The sequence below is a fragment of the Lontra canadensis genome, unplaced genomic scaffold, assembly GCF_010015895.1.
Source record: "Lontra canadensis isolate GAN:19392208 unplaced genomic scaffold, GSC_riverotter_1.0 scaffold79, whole genome shotgun sequence".
NCBI lineage: Eukaryota > Metazoa > Chordata > Mammalia > Carnivora > Mustelidae > Lontra > Lontra canadensis.
In genome coordinates this window covers 7804387-7830712 of record NW_022631073.1, presented here as the reverse complement: position 1 = coordinate 7830712, position 26326 = coordinate 7804387, and the positions used below count along the sequence as shown (strand labels likewise).

The 26326-nt window shown below is 51.3% G+C and overlaps 1 protein-coding gene across 2 annotated transcripts in view; it reads right to left on the bottom strand.

Annotated features, from left to right (window-relative positions):
- Positions 1 to 8836, bottom strand: part of CPXM2 (carboxypeptidase X, M14 family member 2) — a 123283-nt gene extending 114447 nt beyond the window's left edge. For both annotated transcript variants that reach the window (XM_032882129.1, XM_032882130.1), the window contains exon 1: positions 8502 to 8836. In XM_032882129.1, coding sequence (XP_032738020.1) covers positions 8502 to 8808 — 307 coding nt within the window. In that variant the 5' untranslated portion in view covers positions 8809 to 8836. The remainder of the gene's footprint in view (positions 1 to 8501) is intronic.
- Between the last annotated feature and the right edge of the window lie 17490 nt (positions 8837 to 26326).

Below are 26326 nucleotides of genomic sequence, written 5' to 3'. Positions count from 1 at the left end.
AGAAGGGACAGGGGAAGGACGCTTAGTTTGGACTTTAAAAAGCAAGTTGAAATACAAAAAACATTTAGTGGACTGAGTGCCAATTAATGAATCATTTCAGACGGTTCTACGGTCTTCCTTCCCCGCCCCCAAAAAAGATACTTATCAAGAAAACCTTTACTCTTCAAACAATCCAAAGGCTACATTGGGTCCAGCCAAGAGTACTGCTCTCTCCATCATCTTCTGGGGCGATGCCTGCTGGGAGTATCATTCATTTTTCATGTACGTGTTCCCCTCAGGTCCAGAAAGTCAAAACACCAAAATGCTCAGAAAGGCCAGAGGAAGACCCAGAGGACCCAGGAGCATCTGACATCAGCCTGATGTCACCTCAGCACCTGTCCCGTTTCTGTGGGTCAGAATGTCATGGCCGGTGACCTCCAAAGATGGCCCCTTCTGAAGGGACCTGACTCAGGTCTGTAAAGATCTGGATTGCTCAGAAAAACTGGTGCCATCACTTTTAAGAACGTGGAGCCTGATTTGGCAGAAAGATAAGATGTTAAAGGGGGAATGAAGTTTTACAAAATATGTGAGGAAAAAGCCAAAGTTCTGGAAAAGAATGTTCCATCCCAACCTTCCGCAGAAGTCAGCCATTGGCTGCAAGCCTCTGTCTCCCAGGGAAACCTCTCTGGAGCCTCCATCCCAACACGGGAGCAAGGGTCAAAGACCACGGACCATGGCCTGGTAACACCCTCAGCCTCAGTGCACCGCCCCTCCCTCCCCCACCGTGTGCCAGATCCACGCCCTTGACACACGTCCCCATATGGCTCTGGGCAGCCACCAAAGGCCCAGATGCAAGGCAGATGTCAAAGCTCTGAGAGTCTGACTCCCCAGGGGTCTGACATGTGGGGAACAGAAGCCCGGAGGGGGTGGCAAAGGGGCAGAGACCACAGGTAGAGGCCCTGCCACCTCCTCTAGAGGGCGCACTTCCAGCTCCTGGAGGGCCGTCAGATCCAGTCCCAGCCCACCGCCGCTGGACTCTGCCACTGCACGGACCAGGACCTGTCCTCGGATGACGCACGTCACCTCTCCTCTCGAGGAGCCACGTTCCCTCATCAACAAGACAAGTACCTGCTTCGGTGGGCGCTTTGTGGGGGAAACAATATGCATCAAGCGCTCGGGGCTGTGTCGAGCATGCAGCAACCACCAAACAGAAGCCACTGTCTGTCCTTCCGTCAGGGATTCGCCATCGAGTCCCCACGCATCACAGAGCGCCATCCCGGCGGCTGCAGAAACACAGCTCACACGTGGAGCCTGATTCCCAGCCTGCAAGGTGGCCTCCTCACCGGGATTACAACACTGGACCTCGGCAACTTGCCACTGAGGGCAGGAAGCATGCAATGAACGTGCCTTTACAGATAGGGAGAGAGCGGAAGCGGACTTCAGGGCGAGGCCCTCCCCAGACCCGTCCTCTCTCACCGCAAGAGAGGCCGCAGACGGTCGGCAGAGATGAGAGAAGACCGTCCAGTGGAAGAAGCCTGCCGAGAAGGAGATCAACAACTCCATCTGGGCTGCGTGACAAAACTGAATTCCTTAAAAGTAGCCAGCAAAGTGCCGATGCGGGCCACATGTTCTATTCCGGTCTATGGTGGTAAACATCATGCTTCTGGGTTGATAGGAAACTATTTTTCCCCTCTCTATACAAGGAGCTTACAGTAGCAACCCCCCACTCCCCGCAGGAACCAAAAAAATTCTTTGCTGCATATTTGCATTTTCCCCAGGAAATTCCAGCCCCATGGCATCTGCACTCTCTCTTGTGCAGGAGTCCGTCCAGGGCCCAAGACTCCTCTCCTGCCTCTTGCTAAGGAACCTGCAAGAGAAGGACGGCCTCGCCTGAACACAGGGCAGGTTCTCAGGGGCTGCCCAGAAATGCGGTCTCTCAGGCCAGACAGCAGTCAGGGCTTTCTAAAGCCCCACGACACAGGCACGTCAGCAGAGAACCCTTTCGAGAGACGGCCAGTGGGACGGCGCAGGTGGACGGGAAAGCCTCAGCAGCAGGGGTTAGAAACGCGTGCTCCATGTGGCTGTGCACAGGCCAAGGGCCATGACGCCAGGAGGGAACAGGCTGTGTCTCATCTGGTTCTGAGAAAGTCAAGGGACTGGCGGAAACAGGAATCAAGGGAGCGGGTAGATCCTGAAAGGCAGGTTGAATGGTTGAATGAGATGTTTGCCTCTGTTTGTCAGTGACCTTGAAGGTCTGGGGTGGAGATGGGGGTGCGAGTGCAGTACTGTAAGTACTTTTTTACCAGGGCCAGACCAAAATCAACCAGCCAACCAATCAGTTTAAAGCTTTCCCCTCCCTGCTCAGCTATGTCTTCCCTGGGAAACTAGGAGGCCATCCTCTGCTCCTCTGGGCCAGCCTTTTGTGCAACTTGGGTCTCCCTCGAGGGCCCAGGGAGGGCCCGCCACTCCCAACCTCTAATGCACCAGCGGACACCTTCCTGACTTGCAACCAAATGAGAAGCCCTTTGCTTTTCTAGAACCAGCACAGGAAGAGCAGCAAGTGCGGACATGCAGGGGTCTGGGCGGGGCGCCATGGGCACTGGCCTGTCTCAGTCTGGCTTGCATCTGGAAAGAGCCCAAGATGCAGCCTTGGGTGCCGGTATGTATCTGGGAAGGGATTTCATGAAGTTCAAGTAAAGAAATGGAAGGAGAAAGACCCGGAGAAGGAAACTCCAGTAACGCAAGCCACGTGCAGAGCAGGACCCACGAGGACTTGGCCCAGCTGGGGTCTCTGGGGAAGACAGTGGAAGGTGCCCCCAAACCGTGTCTCTGAGCACAGGAGACTGGAAGTTGAACCGTCACATCTCTGGGAGCGGCTTTTTCATCCCTCCCATGTCACGGTGAGGAAGCCGAGGCCTGGAGAAGTCACCCATGCCCATGAGAGGCAGCGCCAATTCTAGTCTCCACTCTCTCTGAATCCTGAGCAAACTGCCAAATAACCACACGTGGTTTGCATGACCAAGCATTCCATAAAAATCTGGGATGCTGCAGTCTTAAATTAACACTCTGGAGGTGTTTTGTGCCCCTCTGACCGTTCTATGATGCCTGGATGCGTAGCCAACCGGATGCCAGCCGGTTATGGACACTAGCCCTTCCCCCGGGCCATCCAAAGATACCCTAATTTCATGCGTTCCATGATCCCAGAGTGGCAGCTATGGTGGGGGACCTCGAAAGGCCACAGCGGGCTGAGCCACAGCTGGAGATGCCAAGCCTAAGTGCTCAGGCTCCCTGGCCCCACTGGGGATACCCAAAGGAGAGCTTCATCTCCACAGTCCCGACTCTGGGGCCCCAGCTGCCCTTGTCCTGGCACTGAGGGCCCCCTCTGCCATGAGATCTGGCAGCCATGGACACCTGAGGCCACTGGAGAACACGATGGCTGGTTTTAAGAACCACGGCATCGAGCCCAGCTTTCCCTAACAAGGGAGTGTCTTCAGGCCCACGCACAGATGCTGGCTTCTGGAACTACGGGCACAGACCAGGGACTGCCATCATGAATAGTTGACTTTGGAAAGCGTCTTGGAAAGAGAGGCAGTGTCTTAGAAAGCTGCTTGCCAATGCACATCAAGCAACCTTTTTTTTTTTTTTTAAGATTTTATTTATTTATTTGAAAGAGAAAGAGAGAGTGTGAGCACAAGCAGGGAAAGAAGCAGAAGGAGAAGCAGACTCCCCGCTGAGCAGGGAGCCGGATGCCAGGGCTCCATCCCAGGACCCCAGGATCATGACCTGAGCCAAAAAGCAGATGCTTCACCTACTAAGCCCCGCAGGTACCCCTCAAACAACTTTTTTTAATTAAATGTCCTTTCCCCCAGGGCTCTGTAGGGAGTTTATCTGGACAAACACTTTGGATTTAACTCTTCAAGCGAGCGTATAATATCCTGATGTAAAGTTCTTGCTGTTTGTTCACGTGTGCTGATGGCACCGGGACCGCTTGTAAAATACACAGCAAAGTCCTGACAAGCACATTCCCCAGATCTTCACGCTCCAGCTGGGCCCGAGAGAAGACGCTTCCCTCCGAAGGCCACGCGCAACAAGACACTCTGAAGAGTGACCGGCCAAAGCTCGAAAGTGAGGCCCCTTCCCGCAACTGGCCAGCAGCTCACAACAGAAAGGGCTTTGTTCACAACCACATATGCTCCAATAACAAGTCTTGGGTTATTTCACCCAGCGGCTGGGGCACAACACAGTACAAAACGCAAACTTGCTGCTTCTGGGCACAGACTTCCAAACAAACACGGCTCGCCGCCCACTCTGCAAATTCCACGGGCTCGAGACCGTGGACCAGGCCGGCGGGTGTGACGTGGGCGTGCCCATACCCAAAACAGGGGTGCATTCTTGCCCGTCCTGGAAGAAAGCAACAAACAAACAAACAAGCAGGAAACCGAAAGTAACCCAAGACCCAAAAGGAATAGGAGGAAGAAAAAAGTCTTCAGATCACCTACTCAGAGTGTCGGTCATGGGACTGTTTGTTTCTTACTACCCCTTGGGGGGAAAAGACAAATGATTTATATTAATTATGGTTCCCCTCTCTGTTCCATTTTATTTTCTACCAAGAACATGGCCACAAACCGAGCTCGTCAATTTGGGGATGACATACAAAGGTGAGTACACCCCACATCCACCCGCATGCCAAAAATGCACTCCCCATCCTGTTCCCCACGCTGGGCTAATGGAAGCGGGGACCTGGCTCCGAAAGCATTCCAACTGCAAAGACCTAGAAACTACTGAATTTGGCCGGCAATAGCCAAATAAGGGAATTGGAAAAAAGCAGGTAGTCAGGTCTCTACCGAGGAAGAACACTCTAGCAATCAGTACTGCTCAGACTGCGCGGTCCAGTGTTGGAACCCTGCAGTGAACAACAACTTGCGTGCAATGACCACGTGGTTTCCTCCAAGTTCTGAAATGCTGGGATTAACTGATGTTCACAGTGAGGACCTCAGAAACTGTCCGAGAGTGAGTCCCACTCAACCTCAAAACAAGAGATCCTCAGGGGCGCCTGGTGGCTCCGTCGGTTAAGCATCTGTCTTCGGTTCAGGTCATGTTCCCAGGGTCCTGGGATCGAGCCCCACATCGGGCTCTCTGCCCAGCGGGGAGCCTGCTTCTCCCTCTCCCTCTGCCCCCAACACGTGCTTGTTCTCCCTCTAGTGCTCTCTCCCTCTCTCTCTAATTTAAATAAATAAATAAGAGGTCGTCAGGTCTGTATCCCGATGCTAAGAGTGGTTCCAGGAACCTGTACATGTGACAAAACCACAGAGAACACACACACACGTGCATATAAAAACTGCTGAAATGTTTAGTATGTAAACTAGTTCATAGTGTTGTACCAATGTCAACTTCCTGTCTTGCGATGGCACAGAGCAGCGATCCTCAGCCCACTAGGGACACCTGCCAACATCTAGAGACATTTTCGATTGTCCTGACTAAGAGGAGGCCGCTACGGGAGGCCAGGGGTTTGAGACCAGGAAAGCTGCCAAACATCCCACAGTGCACAGGACAAGCCCCTCCTTGCCACCCCCAGAGCATACACAATTGGCACAAAATGCCCATACTGCCAAGGTACAGAAATCCTGTCCTATGTTTCCAGAAAGCATCATCACTGGGGTACACAGGACCTCACTGTACTGTCTGCAATTGCCTGTGAGTTTATAATTATTTCAAAATGAAAGCATTAGCAACTTCTTTAAAGATCCCACTCTGTTGAGCATATCAGAGCTCTACTTCTCCAAGAATCTGTCGGCCCTTCATGGAAAAATGCAATGGTCTCAACTAACCCAAGGACCCAGCTGCCCAAGCCACCTCCAGGAGAATGTCAACATGGGCCATCTGCTGCACATTTTTAATGTGTTGGCATTAAAGAAGAGCCACAGGTCAGGGCCCAATTCACACCAAGATCAAGTCCCCAGTGTCCCAGTTTCCTTAAGGAGACCTTCCTCTGGGATTAAGACAACACTCCTTCCAGAACCTGCCTTGATGCAAGACAAGAGCTATTCAAAAAAGATGTTACCGCCTATGGCGACAAAGCACGTGACTGATTTTAAAGTAGTTATAGACACATTTACCTTCTTATCCATCTTTAAATCCAAGCCCTCACTCCCAGGTTAGTCCTACAGAGTCTGATGCACGGGCACACGCACACCCACCCCGCAAAGCCAGGTCCGGAAGCCCACGCTACACACCCCAGGCTGCTGTACAAGGTTCCGTCCTCCATCTATGCCTCCCCACGACCTGATGGCACCTGGGAGACAGTCTGATGCCAAGATGGATCTTCTCAGCATGGTGTCCCTGAACACAACCACCACCGAGTCCCCTGATCGAGTCATTGTTAAACCAGTCTCCTCCACTTAAGAGTCTAGGGTAGAAGGTTCCATTGGCCAAACACCCCAAAACATGGGGGGGAAAAAAAAGGACAGGATTTTTGAGTGGGGATAAATGTCCCACTTTGCTTGTCTTCATTGGTGGGCTGTTAAAAACTCATGCAAGTCATTAAAAAGAGTGGTGGGCCTGGGGCGGCAGCTCTCCCAGGAAGCCTCAAAGCTGAGTGTCTGGAATTTCCAAGGACCTTTTCCCGTTTGGGGATTAGCGATGCGGCCCTCAGCACAACAGTGATCCCTTTTCCAAAGCCCCCCCACTTCTGTGCGGTCCACAGGGGCAGGGGATGACTTGTGTGCCCGACCCCCAGGACCTCACCCAGCACCTGGCATTGAACAGGTTCCTGGAAACCACCTGCCGAATGAATGAAGGGCTCAGAGATGGACAAGCTGACACACTAGAAGCTTTTTGGAAAAGCTTCTAAAGCAAGTGACCAAGTAAAGAGAGGTGACAGGCGCAGGCGTCCTTTGCCGACGAAGACACCAAGTCCCAGGAAGCTGAGTGCTGAGCCCCCAGACCCGGGTATGACATGTGATCTTCAGACTCAGCCTGGGGCTCCTTCCACACTGCCCCTGCCCTCCCCCTGGCAAGTACCAGAACCCCGCATACGTGTCTCCCACCCACCCCCACCAGCACCGCGCTAATCACACAGCAGACACCAAAAGCCAAAAACACACGCAAATCTGATTCAAACTACCAAGCAAGAAAGGCCTTGAGTTAAAAATAGGCACAGAAGGGCTTTCCAATCTCCCAAGCCAGCAAGGGACACTAAGTTACTTCAACTGTCAGTGCCTTCCGCCCCTCATCTGTAAAACAGAAACACCCAACCCTCCGCGCCACTGAAAGAATCAGCCCAGACAACTGTACATAAAGCTCCTAACAGAGTCTCAACAGATGTTCCACAAACGTGACTGTCTCTGCTCTCCTGCTATTCAACCACTGTGGTTTTACACGTCTTGATTCCCATAATTCCCCCAGAAGATACTAGAAACTCTGGATGGTTCTGTTGGGGGTTACACAACTCAGAGCAGTGCCTGCCCATTGACAGGGTCGCTCACACACTGGGGCATGGCAGGACACCTCCCCCCACACACACACATGTGCAGAGGGGCTGCTGAGATGGGTCCACACGTTCAAGAGATCTGTGTCCCCACCTCCTCCCCTCTCCCGCTGCCTCCTGCTGACTTTCTGAAGAGTTTAACCAAACAAAAGCAATTCCTCCCATGCCAGGAGCCATGTAATGGTGCCACCAGCATTGTATCTCCTTTCAAGGAAGGCCATTACAAGGCCAGAGAATTTGGCTACAATCCTGCTCACTCCCCAACCCTGAAATACTAGGACCAGGGCCTCCTGCGATTTGAGCAAAGAACATCTGAAACAATTAAGAGAAAAAGTCCCCCCTTCACAGGGAGTGAAACGGAATGGAAGTCATTTGCCAAGACAGGGCTGGCAGAGACACGCGGTTGGGAGAAGGGTGTGCGGATGGATGGAAGGCGGGCCGCGCAGGCTGCCAGGCGCCCCTGGGCTTTCCCTCCATCTGGCACAGGAGCCTCCCCAGCAGAGGCTCTGCCATCCTGCCCCAACTGGGCAGAGATTCCGGGGACCCACAGAACGCCGGAGGGAGGGAGCTGAGAGGGGGTGCTGGCTGGGTAAAGACCCACTGCTGGGCTTTCCCCCAGAAGGCGGTTGTGCCAAAGCCAGCCGGCCCTTCACTCGGCCACACTGTAAATTCACTCCCAAGAAAACGCCCTGTAGTAAGACCTGAGGGGGCGTCCGGCGGAAAGAGCCTCTGCCCAGCCCACTTCAGACCTGGGCCACCAGCTCCGCGGGCAGCTTCCCTACCGCACAGCTCCACCTCCACCTGCGAGGGGGATGCCGTCCGGGGTCGGTCCGGGAAGCTCCAGGCGGCCAGAGGGATGCGCGACTCAGTCCGGGGAGTGGGGGGAGGATCGCGATGGGTGGGTGCGCGGGCTCTGGCATCGCCGACACACACGGGCCTGGAAGCCAGCTGTCCCCACCGGCAAGCGGGCAGCCGCTGGGGGAGGCGCGCAGTCACGGGCGCCCCCTCGGGCCGCCCCGCGCACAAAGTTACTTACCTGGTGGAGGCGTCTCCGGGGCCAACTTGTCCCTCTTGGGAGCTTTCTTGAGCTTGGTCGCCTTCTTGGGCGGCCTGGGCTCGGGCGGGCGCGGCTCCCGCTCCCCGTCCCGGGTCCCCGCGGGCAGCCGCGGCGAGAAGGGCTCGGGCTTCGGCTCCCGGCGCGCGTAGTAGGGCTCCCGGCTCCAGGTCTCCTGCACGTAGTAGTCCGGGACCTGGAGGGCTGCGCCCTGGGCACCCACCCCGGCCAGGACCACCGCCACCAGCGAGAGGGCCAGTGCCAGCGCGGCGGCCCCCCGGCGGGCCATGCCCGCTCCGCCCCGCGCCCCGGGCAGGGTCACGGGCGCCGGTAGCTCTGGGTGGGCGGCGGGCGCGGGCGGCGGCGCGGGGCAGGGGCGCCCGGACCGCAGCTAGGCTCACGGGGTGCGGGAGGCGGCGGGCCGGCGGCGCGTGTGACCCGCCGGGGGGGATCGCCGGGCTGGGCTGGGTCGGGCTGGGCTGGGCCGGGCCGGGGGCGGGCGCAGGGCCCGGCCCCGCCCTTCCGTCTGCCCTCCCTCCCGGCGCTGACCCTGCGGAGGCCGGCCCTGGAGGCAGGTGTCTGAGGCCCCTTCATCCCATCAGGGGTCTCCAAGCCTCGTCTGGCCCCGACGCCGGCCGGTGAGCTGCCCGGCTAAGCGCTTGCTTCCGCAGAGTCTCAAAGGAATTTCTATCCAGGAGGAAACTCGAGCCGGTTCCCAGGTTGGAGGAGTGAGACCCAGCAGGAGAAAGGAATTGCCCTTGTCCTAAAGCCAGTTACGGGAGGAAGCCTAGCTTCCAGCTCTCCTGACCGCAGCTCCGACCCTGCCTCCTCACCTGGTTCTGCACCAGACACGGTTCTCCACTGACCATGCAAACCTTTCGCTCAACTTGACCGTGATCCCATTTCAGGAACTTTGAATAAGGAATTCCTGAGCCCCAGGATCCGCAGGTCTCCAAGGAGTAAAGTTTCCGTGAGGGCGGGGCCCTGGTGACCCTGGAGGGCCCCAGCCCCTGAGGGGGGCGGGGGTCTGTTGTACAAGAGAGAGAAGCCGCAGTTACCCTAGGGCTGCTGAACTCAAGAGTCACCGAGGTCGTTCGGTTACATCCAAAGCGCAGACTCCCGCGGGAGGGTTTTCTAGTTAAGTGGGCCGGGAGCTCAGCCACTTTGGAGAAAGCACCTTCTCTCCTGGACCACTTTGTTTCAGTCCTTCTGGCTGGGACTGGGGGAAACGAAGCCTGCATTGGTTTCCTCTTGCTGCTGTAATGAAGTCCAAGGGGTTTAAAACAACCACTATGCATTACCTTAACAGCAATGCGGGTTACAAGTGTGAGCCATGTCACTGGGCTAAAATCAGCAGGCTGCGTTTCCCAGGGGAGCCTCCGGGGCAGAACCTGCTTCCAGGCTCCCACTGGGTGCTGGCCCAGTTCCCTTCCACCAGGTGGGAGCACCCAGGTCCTGAGAACTTGCTGGCGGTCAGCACCCCACTCTCGACTCCTCCTGCCTGTCTGTATTCCTTCTTACGCTTTCCATGAGGAGTTCTAGCCACTTCTTCCTGGTCCTTGTGTGTGGGCCTGACACCTCAGAGCCAGCGCTGGCATGCTGAGTGTCGTTCCCCACCCCGCCCCACGGCTTCAAAGCTCTCTGACTTCCCCTTCTGCCACATCTTGCCTCCTTCGGGTTGGAGGAAGGGCTCCAGTGATAAATCGGGCCCACCCAGATTATCCAGGATAATCCCGTTCAGGTAACTTCAGTCACATCTGTACAATCCATTTTGCCAAATAACCTAGCTAGCAATTGGCTGGGGAGGCCTTTGAGGGCCATTCTGCCTTCCCCAGGGACAGACTGAGCCTCGACCCTAGGTCGGGCTATCACCTTTCCAGTCCTTGGGGCCCTGACATCCCAGGATATCACTGAGCTGAGTTGGGGCATCCTCCCCATTTCCCTGGAGTCTCACTTTTGAGCCCACACAGTGGGCTGGGCTTGGGCCGGGCCAGCTGCCATCTTCTACCACCCGCCTCTCCATTCGCCACCTCGTCTTCTCTCATTGTCTTCACACAGGCCGCTTAAGCAGGCCATCCTTTAGTGCAGATCTGGGGTTCCAGGCTGCAGACCAAAGAGAATGGCCAGAGTGAGAATAGGAGGCTACAGACTGAGGCAGGGCTCTGCCCTGTCTTCAAGGGCCAGGAAGCCTTGGACCTGACTATCAACAGCCTCCACACCTGCAGAAAATTCTGGAATCCAGAACCAGCAGAGATCTCCAAAGTGACAGAGAAGAACGGCCCTTTTCCCCTCTCTCCACTCTCCACTTAGGCCTGGTCTGGGGCCGGTTCATGACCCCCTGTGGATCCTTGCCCACCTTCGCCCATGATATATCCCCAGGGCTCACCCACGTGGGACTCTTTTATCTGAAGCCACGCCCCCCCAACAACAAAACAGGGCTTCAGTGGCAAAGCCGGAGGAGGTGAGGCCCCCGGAAGTTGCAGCTAGCTCCATGAGGCATAACCAAGAGGATCATCTCGAATCCTCCAGAAGGGCCTAGAGCCCCTCCAGACAGGGCGGCACCGCGCGCCACCTCCATCGGAGACCCCAGAGCCGACTAACCTTACAGGGGCCCAGACCCCACCCCAATCTTCTGAGAGGTGGACTTGAACATGGGCGTGTCCAAGAAGCTCCTCCAATCATTCTGACACAGTTAAAACCTGAGACTGACCTTCTCTCTCCCATTTTACAGAGGAGGAAACTGAAGCCCAGACTCACCCGGGGACACATAGCAAACTACAGCCAAGACTAACCTTTATCCAATAATTGAAGTCTGGCAGGATGAATCTTGGTAACCCCAAACACGTAAGTTCTAAAAACATTTTACTCCCCTGGCACCTCTTAGCCAAATAAAATAACACACACCTACTCTGCAGTGTCTGGGTAACGTTCAGAGAAAGCCCCTGCTCTAACGTGAGCCTCGACACATCCCTAAAATCAGGAAACAGATCCCACTAATCACTGCTCTCCCTGGGATGGCTGGCTTGTTTGTTTTCCACACATAGACACATAATTAAAGCAAGCAGAACAAAGAGAACAAGAATTGATTGCATCGACTGCCAATTCTCCCGACACATTAGCAGCCTCCTGCTGGGTTCCTGGAGCTGCTTTTATCTCCCTCCGATTCTCTCCTTCTGGGGCTGCTCACCTGGAAATCGGCTGGGCACAGGCAGCGTTCAGGAAGTTTAGAAAGACAGGATGGCCAAGCTTACTTCCACCCTTCATTCCCAAGCCTCGCCCTGCTTATCAACCTGGCCACCATCTGGCCCATAGACTCTGGTCACCCTTCAGCATCCCCAGATCGGGACTTTGCCCCACTTATGCTTTACCTTCTACTGCATCCGACAGCTTAGGAACTCCTAGTGCTTCTCGCCACCATGTTCTTGAACTCACCTCTCCTCCATCCCTCCAACTTTCCCATTGTTCAGAGCTGCCAGCCAGGTCGTTGGAACACACGCTCAGCAGACCCCCTTGCCTCTGGCCTCTCTGACTTGCTGTCTACCCCAAAGGAGAAGCTATGGAGAAGCTCCCTAAGACACTCACTTATGCTGCTGCTGTCCTGGTGAGGACCAGAGAGCTTACCAATCCCACACAGTCCTGCCACAGAGGATTCAGGTTCACCTGCTCACCCACACTTGGCCGTCCTGGTTCACCCATGGCCCCAAACAATAAGGCATCCTCTTCGTTTCCCCATACACAGTGTTTATTAGCTCTTTATAAAACAGCAATTATTCTAACCTGCTAATTTTACATCCTCCACAGAAACAAGAAAGTATAAGAAAGACAGAAACTTCTCAATAAATTCTTATTCCATGCCTAATCTTGGCTAAGCTTTTTTTGTAGCATTGTCGAAGAGTGCTTCTTTTTGAAGTGAGATCTTTTTGGTCTCAACCTAATAATTTGCTTACTTAGCTTAAGTATGGGATCCTAACAAAAGGCTGTTGGCATCTCCCAAGAGTGTAAGTGGAGCTTGGTTAAGTGCTAACTTTTACTGGACGTTTGCCATGCTGTAAAACCAAACCTTCCAGCAGGGTCTAGCAGCTGCAGACAACTTAGAAACCAAAATGGCAGCTCAGAATCCCTCCTGGTTTTTCTGAGTTTTTAAAATGGTGTCCTTTAAAGTCAACCCATTGTTTGCTTCAGTTGAGAATCTGTTATGGACATTTCTGTTAAGGAAGGTAAGCCCATGTTTATTTACTCCTTCATTCTTTCCTGAGACTCGGGATTCCATTAAGCCAATCTCTGTTATACAACATAAATCTGTACTTGTCAAATAATCCTCAAACACCTTACAGAGCTAATAATTTTTCCAATATTTATGAGTCGCACGGCAAAGATTTATGTTAAACTGCTTGACAAGGAACAAGAGAGTGTACAGGTCCAGAGAACATTCTGTTGAAACAAATGTTGTCAAGACATCAATACTTTTATAGCATTTTTCATAACGGACTCTTCACACCTGCTCATTTCCCTAATTATCCCTGAGACTTTTACACTCAGAGAGAATGAAGATGGAATTGTGGGGGTTTTTTGTTTTCTCAAGATCAGTAATTTGAAAAATTAGCTGCTATATAAAGAAAAATACATGCTCAGGCACAGTTGTTGCTAAAAATATAGTCTTGAGATAGATGCTCACAGAGAGAGATACTAAGTTGTTATGGCAACTATGATTATAATTACGAAGCTGGAGGGTTTTTCCCGTTCATTACCATGTTGAGATGTGGTGGTTTAAATGACAGCGCCCTTTGTAATGTCCTCGTCTCATTACTACATAATTACCCATTTTGTATTTAATTTTCAACATGTTTGTTCTTACTCCTGTGCTCTGTAGAGTTGGCATCTGCTGATAAAGCCTTATTCTTAGTCCACGGGTCCCCCTGCCACCCAGATCCCTTCATTTTCATTTTGACCTGGAGAAACTGGCTCTGGCTTAAAAGATTCCATTTGTAAACATAAGACTTGGTAGTGAAACTGTTAAGAAACCCTGCTCACGGACACCTGGGGAGACACCGGACTCAGAACAGCCAGAGGCTGCTCACCAGCCCTGGAAAGTCAGCAGTTCCTGGTCACCTACTGTGTGCAAGAGAACGTGAAGATATGACTAATCTAAGTTTTATGCTGGTTTTTGTCTGTTTGCACTCTGTCCAATCCCCATCCTTCTCAGCCCTCTGCATCTTGGAACTTGACCTTGACGGGCTGAGTATCCCTGCCCTCTGGTTTCTAACTGGGCATGGTCAATGGGAGGTGCTGGCAGCAAAACATCAGTTTATTCAGGAGTAGCAGAGAATTGCAATGTGGAATAAGCTATGGCAAAAGCACAGTCAAGTCCAGAGAACAAAGGAGAGGAATGCTCTTTTATAGAGGAAAGGGGATGTTGGAAGAACTGTTAGAAATGAAAAGTCCATTGGAGTTTTGAAGTATGGTAGCCTTTCATTGGCTGATTTGTGGCCATCTCTCATTGGCTGGGCTGTTGCCAGGGAAGAAGGAAAAACTTTCTTTCTTCTGCTGGGTAACAAAGTAGTAACCACTTGGCAAAGTCTGTCTCTTCCTTTTGGATTTGCAGTTGAGGACAAGTGGTGAGGTGTGAGCACGCCTCCTGCCGACCCCTGACTCCGTTTTAGGGAGGGATCCCTTTATTAATATTCATAGCAGTAATGACTTCCGGCAGGCTTAAGCCTGATGTCTCTAGTCTCTGGTGCCTCAGTATTCTCCCCCATCCTGTAGCAGAGGGAAATGGAAATAGTTCAATCACTTGCTGATAGTCACCCACTTAATACGTGATTGAATCAGGAATTGAAGCTCCAGCTGTCCATCCCCAAAACCTTGGCCTCCAGCATGCTCTTCACCATCTCAGAGCAAAGGGAATTCTGGTCCATCCCATGGTCCAAGATGCACTCAGGCTAAGTGCAAAGCAAGGGTGTAGCTCCAGTGGTGGTCATGAGGGGGCCTGGGGAAATTTCTAGCCCTTCCTTCCAATGGGATGGCTTAAGATCTAAGTTCCTCAAATTCAGAAATTCTGGAGCTGCTCCTGTGGTCACTTAATGCATGAAGAGAAGGAACACAATCTTTTCATTTGCATGAAGAGAAACTCAATGCAAAAGGCCAAGAAACTAATCCTAGGAAGATGCTGCCCCATCCCGCAGCGAACTACCACCATGCTCATGGGACTGCCACACTTTGTCCCAAAATCAGAAGAAAGGGCCTGGAAGGCCCTGTCTCTCTCCCCCCTGTCAGGTTGCAGGGCTGTCTAAAACACCAATGCCAAATGCAGTTGGTCTACAGACTCATGGAGGCCCCAGGGACAGAAAAGTCAACCCATACCTCTAGCCCATTCTCAGGCAACCAAACCCAAAACCAGGAGTCTCACTGCACTTTCTGCAGGAGAACATCCCCACATCTCCCCACATCCCTGAGCTTGATAGCATAGAAACTGAAACTATAATAAGAAAGCAATGTGAACCTAAAAAATTAAAAAATTTAACAAATTCCTAGAAAAAAATAAAAAATGCCAAAGTTGACACAAGAGAAAACCCAAACAAGAGAGAACCCAAAGTTAAAATAGGAGTCAACTAGTCTTTATAAAGTAGTTCCAATGGGTTTACAAATGAATTTACCAAATTTTTTAAAAAGCCCAAATTCTCATCTTACAAAAGCTTTATTCTGGGAAACATAAAAGGGAAAGCTTAGATCGTTTTATGTGGCTAATGTAATCTTGATTCTAAAACCAGAGAATGGCAACATAAGACTATAATGGGATCATTTCATGACAAACAGAGATGTAAAAGATCCTAAGTCAAATATGAGCTAATTGAATCTAGTAGTTTATTTTTATATATGGTATAAGGAAGACCGTCTTGTTGTAGGAATGCAAGGATAGTTCAACAGAAAAAAAAATTATGTAATTCATCAAATCAACAGACTAAAAGACAAAAATTATATAATTATGTGATTCAATGACTTGTCAATGAATTATCTGGATCAGAAAAGCATTTCTTAAAATTCAACACCTATTTCAGGGAGAAACCCTTAACAAACTACAAATGAAAGGGAACTTTCTTATCTTAATAAATGTTATACATCAAAAATCCACAGCAAGCATGATAAGTAATGGAGTCAACTTAATGCATTCTTTTTAAGACTGGATTCAAGGCCAGATGTCCACCACTGTTATAATTGTTTCCTACAGTCCTAGAAGCTGTAGGCAGTGCTACAGGAAAAGAAAAGGACAGAAAGTATATAAATTTAAGAAGGAAAGAGAAAAAAATTCTTTATTATTAGAGATTAATAATCTGATCATTTCTCCAGGAAAGACCATTAGAATCATCAGACAAAACAAAACATAGTTTTACAAGATAGGTTGATAGAAGATAATTCTTTTAAAAAATCAGTAACATTTCTCTACACCAATAGTAACAAACCAGAAAACATAATACAAGATAAGATAAATTCACAATATTAGCTAATTATGGCTGAAACTCTTTTGGAATTTGTCCATCCAATAATACAGGAGCTCTGCAAGAAAACAGTCTTGAAATCTAGTAAAGTACATGGAGAATGTCTTGAGCAAATGGCAAGATACTCCATACTCTTTCATGGCCAATTTAGCATCTACAAAGATTCAATTCTCCCCCACACACCACTACACACACCTATTAATCTAGAAATAAAATAATTATAAATAAGTTATATGCAAGAAAAATCCACTTGGGTTTTTTGAGAAATTCAACAAGCTTATTTTAAAATATATGTGGAAGAAAGAAGTCTTAAAATAGCTAAAATAGCCTACATTTACTCGACTAGGTATTAGGACACCTTACAAAGTCACAGTTGAAAAAAAGGAAAAGAGAAAAAAGCAATAGTACACACGCTATGAGCACAAAACAAGCCACAGGCTCATGTAGCAAAAGGGAGAGCTTAGGGACAGAGTTATGTGTAGTACATCGAGAACAACGCGGAACATGAGAACATGATGAATCCAGGCAGACTCCTCACCATACGGCCTTGGGAGATCCAGTTCTCTGTGGCAGAAAACTAAGCGTGGCTCTTGCTCTAATACCGCTCACAGAGGTGAGAACCCGATGCATGAATGAACTAAATGTAAAAAGTGAGATCATAAAGATAATGGAAATGCCTTTGGACCTAGAGATGGGACAAACTTCTTATATAAAACCTCAAAGGTACAAACCATCAGGAAAAAAATAAGAACAGGAATAATTGGTAAACTTGCTTCTATTAAGAAACACAATTTTTATTCCACAAAGGACACGCTGGACAGAAGGCGCAGGAAGCTAACACGTTGGGAGGTGATGCCCCAATGTCCCGATCGGACCCAAAAATCACATCCATGATACATAAGGAAGGAAAAAAGAGAAGCCCTCATAAAAAAACACCCAAGAATATGAACAGGCTACTGACAGAAGAGAAAACTCAAAAGGCTAATGATGTATGAAGAAATGCATAGTCCTTAGTAATCGGGGAAATGCTAAATTTAAATTCTAAATTTAAATGATGGCAACCATCAGATGGATAGAAATGAGAAAGCTGGGTCATGTCAAGTGTTGGTGACGAGGTGGGGTCACAGGAATCCTCAAGCACTGAGGGGGGCACAGAGACAGGTGACACCAATCTGACAGGCAGACTAGACTTATGTGCCCTGATGCATTCCAAATGTACACATGGCCACCAGGCTTGAATGCCCATTATTTGCTTAAGAGAAAAGGACGAACCCAACGGAAAAGAAAAATTTAGCGGAGAAGCAGTTTTTTTTTTTTTCCCTGCTAAAATGCTTGTACCCATAGAGGACAGTATATTAACCCAGGATGCACACCTGACAATTTCTACATTGCCATTGGAAAACAGAAGACTGAGCTGATTTTTGTTCTTCTTTTCCTTCCACTGAATTAAGTAAACCAATCAATTTTATGGCACTACCTTCTAGAGTCAGCCCAAATTTAATTATTTGGTGACGTGGAGTGACCTTTTTATTCTTCCTTACCTTTCTCATTCCTTTGAGGGAGCAAGGGCTGTCGGCACAGGTATGCAAACGCCATATATGAAAATCATTTGTAATATGCCCTTTTGCCATCTGGGGACTAAGTTATATAAATACCCCCAAACGGGGAGGAAAATAGATCCTTGCTCTCAAGCTACAATTATCCGATTAAGATCATAACACTGAGCGTAAACCAAAAACACAGGCGTAGTGGTTTTCAAAATTCAGCTTAATGACATCTCCCCGTAGAGGCACAATCAGGAAGCACATTTTTTAGAAGAGTTGGCATCTTTCCTTCACACCTGGGCTTCGCTGCCGACTCCCTCCAAGTCATAAATCACACAATGAAATGCAGCTTCGGAGGGGCTCAGGCATAAAAGATGGGGAGCTCTTGGGAATAGCAAACACTCCTTCCCTCTCACCTCCCTTTCTCCTTCCGTGTGCTGAGGGAGCTAAGTTGTCACATTCAGTTCTAAAGTTTATACTAAGGATCCATACTCTCCCTTGGATTTCTATTTCTAAGAAGGTTAACTTTCAAGGCCGAAAATCTGAGCTCTGTGTTTCCAACCAAAGTTGGCAGCCACTGGAAGGATCTGGATCAAATTCTTAAATCTTTTTTTAAACCCGAGCTTCCACAGCTCAATGGACGGAAGAGAAAGTAGGCTTGTTCTTGTTTCCATTCTTCATTGGGGAGGGGGGAGTGAGGCGTGTAAAATACCGAAGTGTTTACACTGCCTATTTTAATACATAAACCGCTTGCAACCCTAGTTCGGAAACCCTAATTTCTGAACCAGGAGTGGTCCATTTGGGCCGGTGCCACCCGGAGCAGAGACAGGTCAGGCCCCCAAGTCAGACTGACATGGGCTTGAGGACCTCTCATCCAGACCCAGCCTTTCACTAGCTGTCAGCCCGGGGCAGGGATGGACCACACCAGCCTTGCCTCAGTCTGTGCATCTGTAAAGTGGGAGAAATCGTGTTGCCCTAGCAGAGAACGATGGTGAGATGCTAGTAATATAATGCACATGGCCACTTAGCATAAAGCTGGGCACACGGTACGCGGCTGTTACTTGCTGTTTTCTTGCCCTTTCGGAGCAAGGCTCCTGCTTGTTGCTGCCTAATGGAGGAAAGAGACCACATCACGCCCATCAGTCTCTCTTCATCACCCCTGTCTTGTGCACACTGTTCCACTACCTGGCTTCTCCCTGGCTCTTCCTTTTCTGACAAACTCCTGCTCAACCTCTGAGGTCCCACTCCTGGGGAAGCCCTCCTCCCTGCAGGGGGTAGGTCCTCTCTTCCTACCCACCCCCTTCCCTGTCCCACCGGGCTCCCATAGTGTCCTGCACAAGGTCCCCACAGCCCTCAGGACATTGCACATAGGCACAGCACTGATTTCCTCACTACCTAGGGATCTCCTCCAAGGGAGAAAACACTGGAATGCAGTTGGCATCTCTCCTGCATGCAGAAGGTGCTGAGTAAATGCTGGCTGCACAAAAGGAACTTGGGGGCAGGGTCCAGTGCCTGATTTTTCTGTGTGTCCCCTCCAGGGTCTATCCCAGTGGCTGGCTCACAGTAGGTGCTCAACAAAGGGTCTTGCATTGAAACTGACTTTCAGAGTCCACATCCACCTCATCCAAGGAGCCCCTGCGGTGGCCGGAAGATCTGGGACACCTTCCTATCCCATCCCACCCCACCACCCGCAGCACAGCCCAGTCCTCAAGTCCCCTCCCCCCACCCCAAGGAGGGGTGCACGTAAGGAGGAAGACCCCCCCTCCTTCCCTGAGCCCAGGGCCCAGTCTTTCCTTCTCCAGTGGCGGCATCCCCACCCTCCCCACCCCCAGCTGGGGAGAGGAACTTCTTCCCAAGGTGCAGAGAACACTCCCCAGTTGGCACCGCCACTTAAATTCTACAACGGTCTTGTTCTCAAAGGAGGAACGCTGGAGCCAAACCAATTAATTTTCTAAACACCCCGGAGATCCAAATTAAACACGACATAACTACAGCCTGACAAAACTAGGAGCCTTTCTGGGAAGTTCTCAGCCTCCAGTGTGGGTCAGCCTGGTCAGGACCTGCGGCGGCCCCGTCAGGCTTCCTGAGTCTACTCCGCTCCAGTTAGCAGACTGCTTAGCTCCCGCTTTGGAGACAAATATATATATATATATATATATATATACATATATATGAGGCTGGGGGCGCCTGGGTAGCTCAGTGGATTAAAGCCTCTGCCTTTGGCTCAAGTCATGATCCCAGGGTCCTGGGATCGAGCCCCGCATCAGGCTCTCTGCCCGGCGGGGAGCCTGCTTCCCCTTCTCTCTCTCTCTCTCTGCCTGCCTCTCTGCCTGCTTGTGATCTCTGTCTGTCAAATAAATAAATAAATTTAAATAAGTAAATAAACAAAAGGTTGATAAGATGAAGTAAGAATAGCAACCACCATTAAAATCAATATACAGTATGTCTTTTTCAAATGAAGCCTTCCCCAGGATAGTACTTTTGAAATAAGTGCTGTCCCTTTCATCCTTCAGGACTCGGCTTTCTGTTGGCTTCATTTTCTTAAGTCACCTCCACACCCGACATGGGCCTGGAACTCACGGCCCTGAGATCAGGAGTCGCACGCTCTGCCAAAGGAGGCAGCCAGGCGCCCCTTTCAGGGCTCAGTTTAGATGTCCCTTCCTAAAGATCCCTTTCTGGAAAGTTCTACTTCAGCGAGGACTCACCCTTCTCCCTTCATTTCCCGGCTCCGCATCCTGTGCGTTTTCTTCACAGCACCCGCCACACCCGGACATTCTCTCCCCATCGCCCCGATGCTTGAGGAGCAAAGAGACCGGTGGGTTCAGTAGCTGAGGGAGCGAGCCCGGGGCAACGCCTGAGTTCAGATCCTGGCTCAGTCACTCACCAGCTGTGTCCCGGAGCAGGTCCCTCAGCGCTCTGTGCCTCAGTGTCCCCTTCTGGAAAATGGGGACAATCAGAGTCCGCACCTCACAGACTGGTGGGGGTTGGTGAAGGAGTTAATGTGTGTGAGGTGCTGAGAACAGAGCCTGGAAAGGATTCAATTAAATGATCACCATCCCCACTGTTAACTTCATACGTCTTCTTTGCTGAGGCGTGACCACACCAAGCTCAATTTCTGGTGTGGGGTCAGGGGTCCATCAAGGCTGGCACAGACTTTCCCTGACTCTGGCCTTAGCCTGTGTTTCCAAATTCACCCTTACCTTTTATTCATGAAGCCCTTCTCTGGTCAAACTGAGTGTTTCTTCTGCATCCATACATCAGGCTCCCCTGCACCCCCAAGAGGGCTGTCCCCTCCTCCACCACCTGCCCCATCCTTGCTTCCTGTTCTGTCACCCCTCCCCCATTTCCCCAGCTCGCCTGCCCACTGGGGCACCAAGCACAGCCCTGTTCCTCCTTCCTTGGGGAGACACTGCCCTGCTGACTCTGGGAAAGCAGAGTCCCTGAGAGCGTGTCCAGTGCCCATGCTCACGGCCAGGCAGGTGGCAGATGTGCAGGGGAGTGACCCTGAGACCAGGAAGGAGCAGGGCTTTGCAGCTTTCCTCTGAGGAGCTTGCATTCAGATGCCCTGTGCTGCCCTCGGCGAGGCTACTTCTAATGGCATGTGCAGTGACACAGTCTTCCAACAACCTCGAAGAGGGAACAGGACAAAATGATGAGGGACACAGCAGCCTGGCAGTGGGGCTTTGCCGCCATGTGTCTCCCGCTTTCCAGATGGTGTGACCTGGATGCTGAAGCCACGGTCCCAGAGACAGCAGTCTAGAGGGAGGGCACCGGACCCGAGTCACTTTGGTGCTAGGGACGCCACTCTCTGTGCCTTCGTCTTTCAGAGCCTTGGTCACCCATCTGCAAACTAAGGGGTTTGGCAAGTGGCCCCAGAGGCTCCTCCTCCAGCAGTCCCTGACCTTCTGAGCAATCACGATCGCTCCCCTGAAGCTTTTGGTCCAGGACAGAGGATGCCGATGACCCAGAAATGCCTCCACTCACCACATGGGGCTGCAGACCTCCTTGTGGCCCCAGGACCCAACCTGGGTTTGCCTTGCCCATCACATTCATACCTCCTCCTTCTTCCCACTCAGACACTCCCTTCTCTGGCTCTGTGTACCCTGGGGTCAGGTTGCCCAGTCAGCGGAGTCATAGACTCCTCTGCCAGAGACTTCTCTCATCTCACTGCTTCCCTGCCTGTCCCCCCCCCCAAAACTCACCCCGCTACATCCTGTGTCCTGCTCTGAGGCTCCTCACCCTGAAAGTCAGCCCTCTCTGCCGCCTGTGTCAGTGCACAAGTCAAACCCTTTGGTGCCTCCCTGCTCTCTGGAAGGTGACGAGCAGACCCCCCGGTCTACATGCACCGGCCAAGCTTCCCTGCCCCCGGCGCTCCTCTCCCCTCCTCTCTCCCAGTGCTGGCCAGGCGGGAAACGAAGTCACAGCATCACGTGGCTCCCGCGCACTCCGGCTCGCCCACACCCCGCTGCAGGAAACCTCCCCCACCAGCTCCTCCACCTGCTCCCATTCCAGACTCCCAAGGTGCAGAGAACACTCCCCAGTTGGCACCGCCACTTAAATTCAGAGTCCACATCCACCTCATCCAAGATAGACCCTGGAGGGGACACTGTCTCTGAACTTCTTTCCTGAAGTCTCCTTAGAAACATGTGAGAAAGGGAGATACAGGCAGACCACCTGCTACCTCATCATTTCACCTTACCGAGTCTCAGCCTCCTCATCTACAAAATGGGAAACTAATGTTGACCAAGCTCAGAAAGGAGATGGGATTGAAGATGATTTCTAAACAGGAAACCCCTCACGAAGGTCAGGCTGATGCTAAGCCAAGGCTGGCTTCTCCTCCTGCCCATGGGCAGCCTCCACTCCAGTGGATGTGCCCAACTTCAGACAGCCACAGGGGATTGAGGGGCTGCTGGATTGCTGCTCTCCAGCTACCCCTGCCATAGATTACATCAGCCCCACTCAGCTGTCTCGGAACCTCTGGCCATGTGTGCACGATATCAGAATAAAGTTGAAATTGAATCCAGAAGCCATAACGCTTCATAAAACTCACACTTTGAATTCCCTGCCCTGAAATTCCAAACCAAAATAATAATAATAAAAAAAAAACACGACATTTTCCTTCACAGGCACTGAATTTTCCCAAACTTGGCTCCATAAGACCTGGGGACCTTCCAAAGATAAGAAATCGGTGCAGGAAACCTCTCCCATTTCCTCAGGATTCACGTTGTTCCCCTGCATTTTCCAGAAGGGGAGAGAGAAGTGGGGTCCCAAGCCACCATGGGCCAGAATGATGGAAAGTGACCCCTACGTGGTGCCAGGGGGAGAGCTTAGGGAGGATGCCTGCCCTGCTTTCCAGGCGGCTGCCTCCCCTGCCATAACCAGCCCCGTCTTCTTCTACCACTGAAACTTCCAGCTGCCCAGCAGCTGCCTGATGGATGTCTACTACACATCTGGAGCTCACCTCGAGGATTTATAAGTTTCTGCCCCTACGAGCTCAGCCCAATGAACTTCACGCTGGGAGACACCTGTGAGAAGTGCCAGAAGGGACTGGGAGTGTGTGTCTGTGTGTGTCTGTGTGTGTGTGTGTGTGTGTGTGTCCTAAAGAGCTGCGTTCCCAGAGGGGTCCCATCAGCATGGTGTGTTTACACGAGGCTGCCGAGGATGGTGGGGCTACCTGTTCCAGCTGCCAAAATGATTTGCTAACGTAATTAACATTCTGGCTGAAACTGAAGAAGGTGGTTCAAATCACCATGACTATTTTTAGAGGCCTCCTAATGGAAAACTCTTTCCCTTTCAAACCGCACAGCTTTCTGTAATTAGGAGAGACTATTCTTCAAGCCAGAGCTTTTTTCTCAAATGTCTGTGCTTTATTCGATGTTATCATGAAAATGCGTCTACTTGGAACATACCCCCACGCAAAGCAAGAAGCATGGCTGGGCTGAGCTGAGCAGGGCACCCCCCGTGCAGCAGAAGGAGCAGAGCCCCGCTGCCCCTGGCTCCCTGCCGCCACTCCACAGCCCTCCTTGACCCGCAGAGGATCACAGCAGGAGACACAAAGCCTTCCCTGTGGACTGTTCTCTTAGGAACCAGCTAAGGGTTCCTGAGGGCACTGGCCCACCCAGAGTCATTTTTTAAATGTTTCTTCCACTGTTCCTGTCCTAGAATCACAGAGCCCCTCCCCTAGGTTCACCCATGCATTCAGAAACAGTCAGTGAGCGTCTGCTGGGTGCCAAGAGAGGGACTCGACCCCGAGGGCCTGGGATGTGTGGATGTGCACGAGAGGCCTCTGCGCGGCCCCCATGGAGCTTATACTCTAGAGAGAGGGAGGTGATAGGGAAATAAGCCAATGCATCAGCAAAACATACAGCTTTGGATAAATACTTTAAAAAGAAAAAGAAAGAAAGAGAGAAAGTGAGAGAGGTAGGCAGGGAGGGGCAAGGAATAGAGGAGGGAGGCAGGGAGGGGCACAGGGAGGGGTAAGGAGAGGAGACAGGAGGTTGAGGGAAGCAGGGAGCTGGGAGACAAGAAAGCAAGGGGAGGGAGGCAGGGAGACAAGAGGGAGGGAGGAAAGGGCAGGGAGGCAGGAGGTAGGGAGACAGGGAAGCAGGGGGAGGGAGGCAGGGATCTGTGGCAAAGAGAAAGGGGGTTCCTCTTTGAGGAAACGTTGGGTGGGGAAGCCCTCTCTGAGGAAGTCTCGAGGGCCACCTGGCCCATCTGCCTAAGGTACTGGGGACAGCCGCACTGGGGCCAGGCAACCAAGTGGAGTCCTCCAGAGCATCTGGAGCTGGCAGAACTTGTCCACAGGCTCCAAGCTGCGAGTTTAAACAGCTGTGGGATTCCTGACTGCTGCAAGGTGCCCGGGAACTTCCCACCGTGATGGAAATGCTCTGCATCCTGATTTGGGTGCTGGTTCTCCATTTGCTGAAACTCAGCTCACTGTACACTTATTTCACTACGTGTGCATTTCACCACCCTTACATGATGCCTTAACTTCTTTTCAATGAAAGACCTTGCTTTTTAAAGAGCAGTGTCAGGCTCCCAGTAACACTTAGAGGAAGGTACAGAGATTCCCATATACCCTCAGCCCCTCCACACACACTCAGCTTTCCCCACTATCAACAACCCCCAGCAGAATGGAACGTTTGTTACAGTCGGTGAATCTAGCGGACGCTGATGCATCACTGTCACCCACATTCTGTCGTTCACACTTGGGTTCACCCCGGATCTGTGCATTCTAAGGGGTTTGGATGAACGTAGAAATGCCTTGTCTCCCTTGTTATAGTATACAGAGTACACAACCTTAATTTTGTTTAACAAAAAACAAATAAAGAAAGAAAGGATTTAAAACACTGAGGGCACCTGGGTGGCTCAGTTGGGTAAGAGTCTGCTTTTGGCTCAGGTCATGATCCCAGGATCCTGGGATGGAGCTCTGAGTTGGGCTTCCCACTCAGCAGGACGTCTGGTCTCTCTCTCTCTCTCTCCCCCTCTGCTCTCCCCTGACTCTAGTAAATAAACAAATAAGTAAACAAATAAGTAAATAATTTTTTTTTAAAGAAACACTCACCAGAAAGCAGGATCCATGCACTGCCTGTATCACAAGACACTTGTTTTCCATCTGCCTTGAGGTTCTACATCTAAGAAGGGCTTCCAGGGAACATCCCACTGACCCACATCCCACCTGTGAAGACCTGTGGGGATGACTTGCCCCTGGCAAGGTCCCTCCACCTCCCAGATTCTGTCTCTACAAATTCTAAGTGCTGTCCACACCAGGCTTAACTCTTTTATAAGAACATCTTTTGCCAAAATAAGAATCTTGGTTGAATAAAGTAATTCACTGGTGCCTTCCCAGAAAGCAGCCCTATAATTTATGTTCTATACAGTCATGTGTAACAAATCGAGCCTGTGTGCCTGCTGTAAGTTCCCTTCCCCGGCCAGTCACTTGGTTCTAAATGCCTTTGTCCAGGCCTGCCGGTACCCAGTGGTGCTGACTTGCTGGGCTAATCAATGGCCCCGGAGTTTTCTCTTACCGTTGCATGTCAGTGTGTCTCTGTGACACACAGCCCCGCGTGCAGAGGTTGGTAGTCAGTGCTCGACGTCTAAAGCATGACTCGAATGGAAAGCCAGTAAAAGCTCCCTCAGGAACGGCTTAAAACAAGTTGCTCTGCTTTCATTTAAAATCAGCCAAGAAGGCGAGGGAGGAGTGGATAACTGTATACTTGCTTCTCTCCCGTCATGTTCTTGGACAATGGCAGGGAGCACCCAGAACTTCCACGACGCCCGGGGACGGTCCCACGCAGGAGACACCTGGCTGGGCTCTTTTACTCCTTCCCTCTCTGTGCCTCCATGGCCTTGGCTATGGGTTCTTCTTCAAGTGAATGCCCAAGACCATGCGCCCTCCCCCGGCAGAGGCCTTCCGATGCCATTGCAGCATGAATCAAATGTGACGGCCAGATTGTAACAGAAGATGGAGGTGGCAAGAGTTTCTCGGCCAAGTGCACCTCATCTCTGACTCCCCACTGACTCCGCATCAGGCTCCCAGCACTACTGCCACCAAACACCACAGGCTGGGTGCTTTCGAAGAACACAGAGCTGTCCTCCTGGTGCTCCAGGGGTCAGGAGTCCCAACCCAAGGTGTGCGCCGAGCTGCTCCCTCCAGAGGCCCTAAGGGAGGGTCCCTTCTGCCTGTTTCATCTTCTGGGGACCCACGTGGAGCCACATCGCTCCAGTCTCTGCCACCAGCATCACACTGCCGTCTTCCCTCTGACTGTCC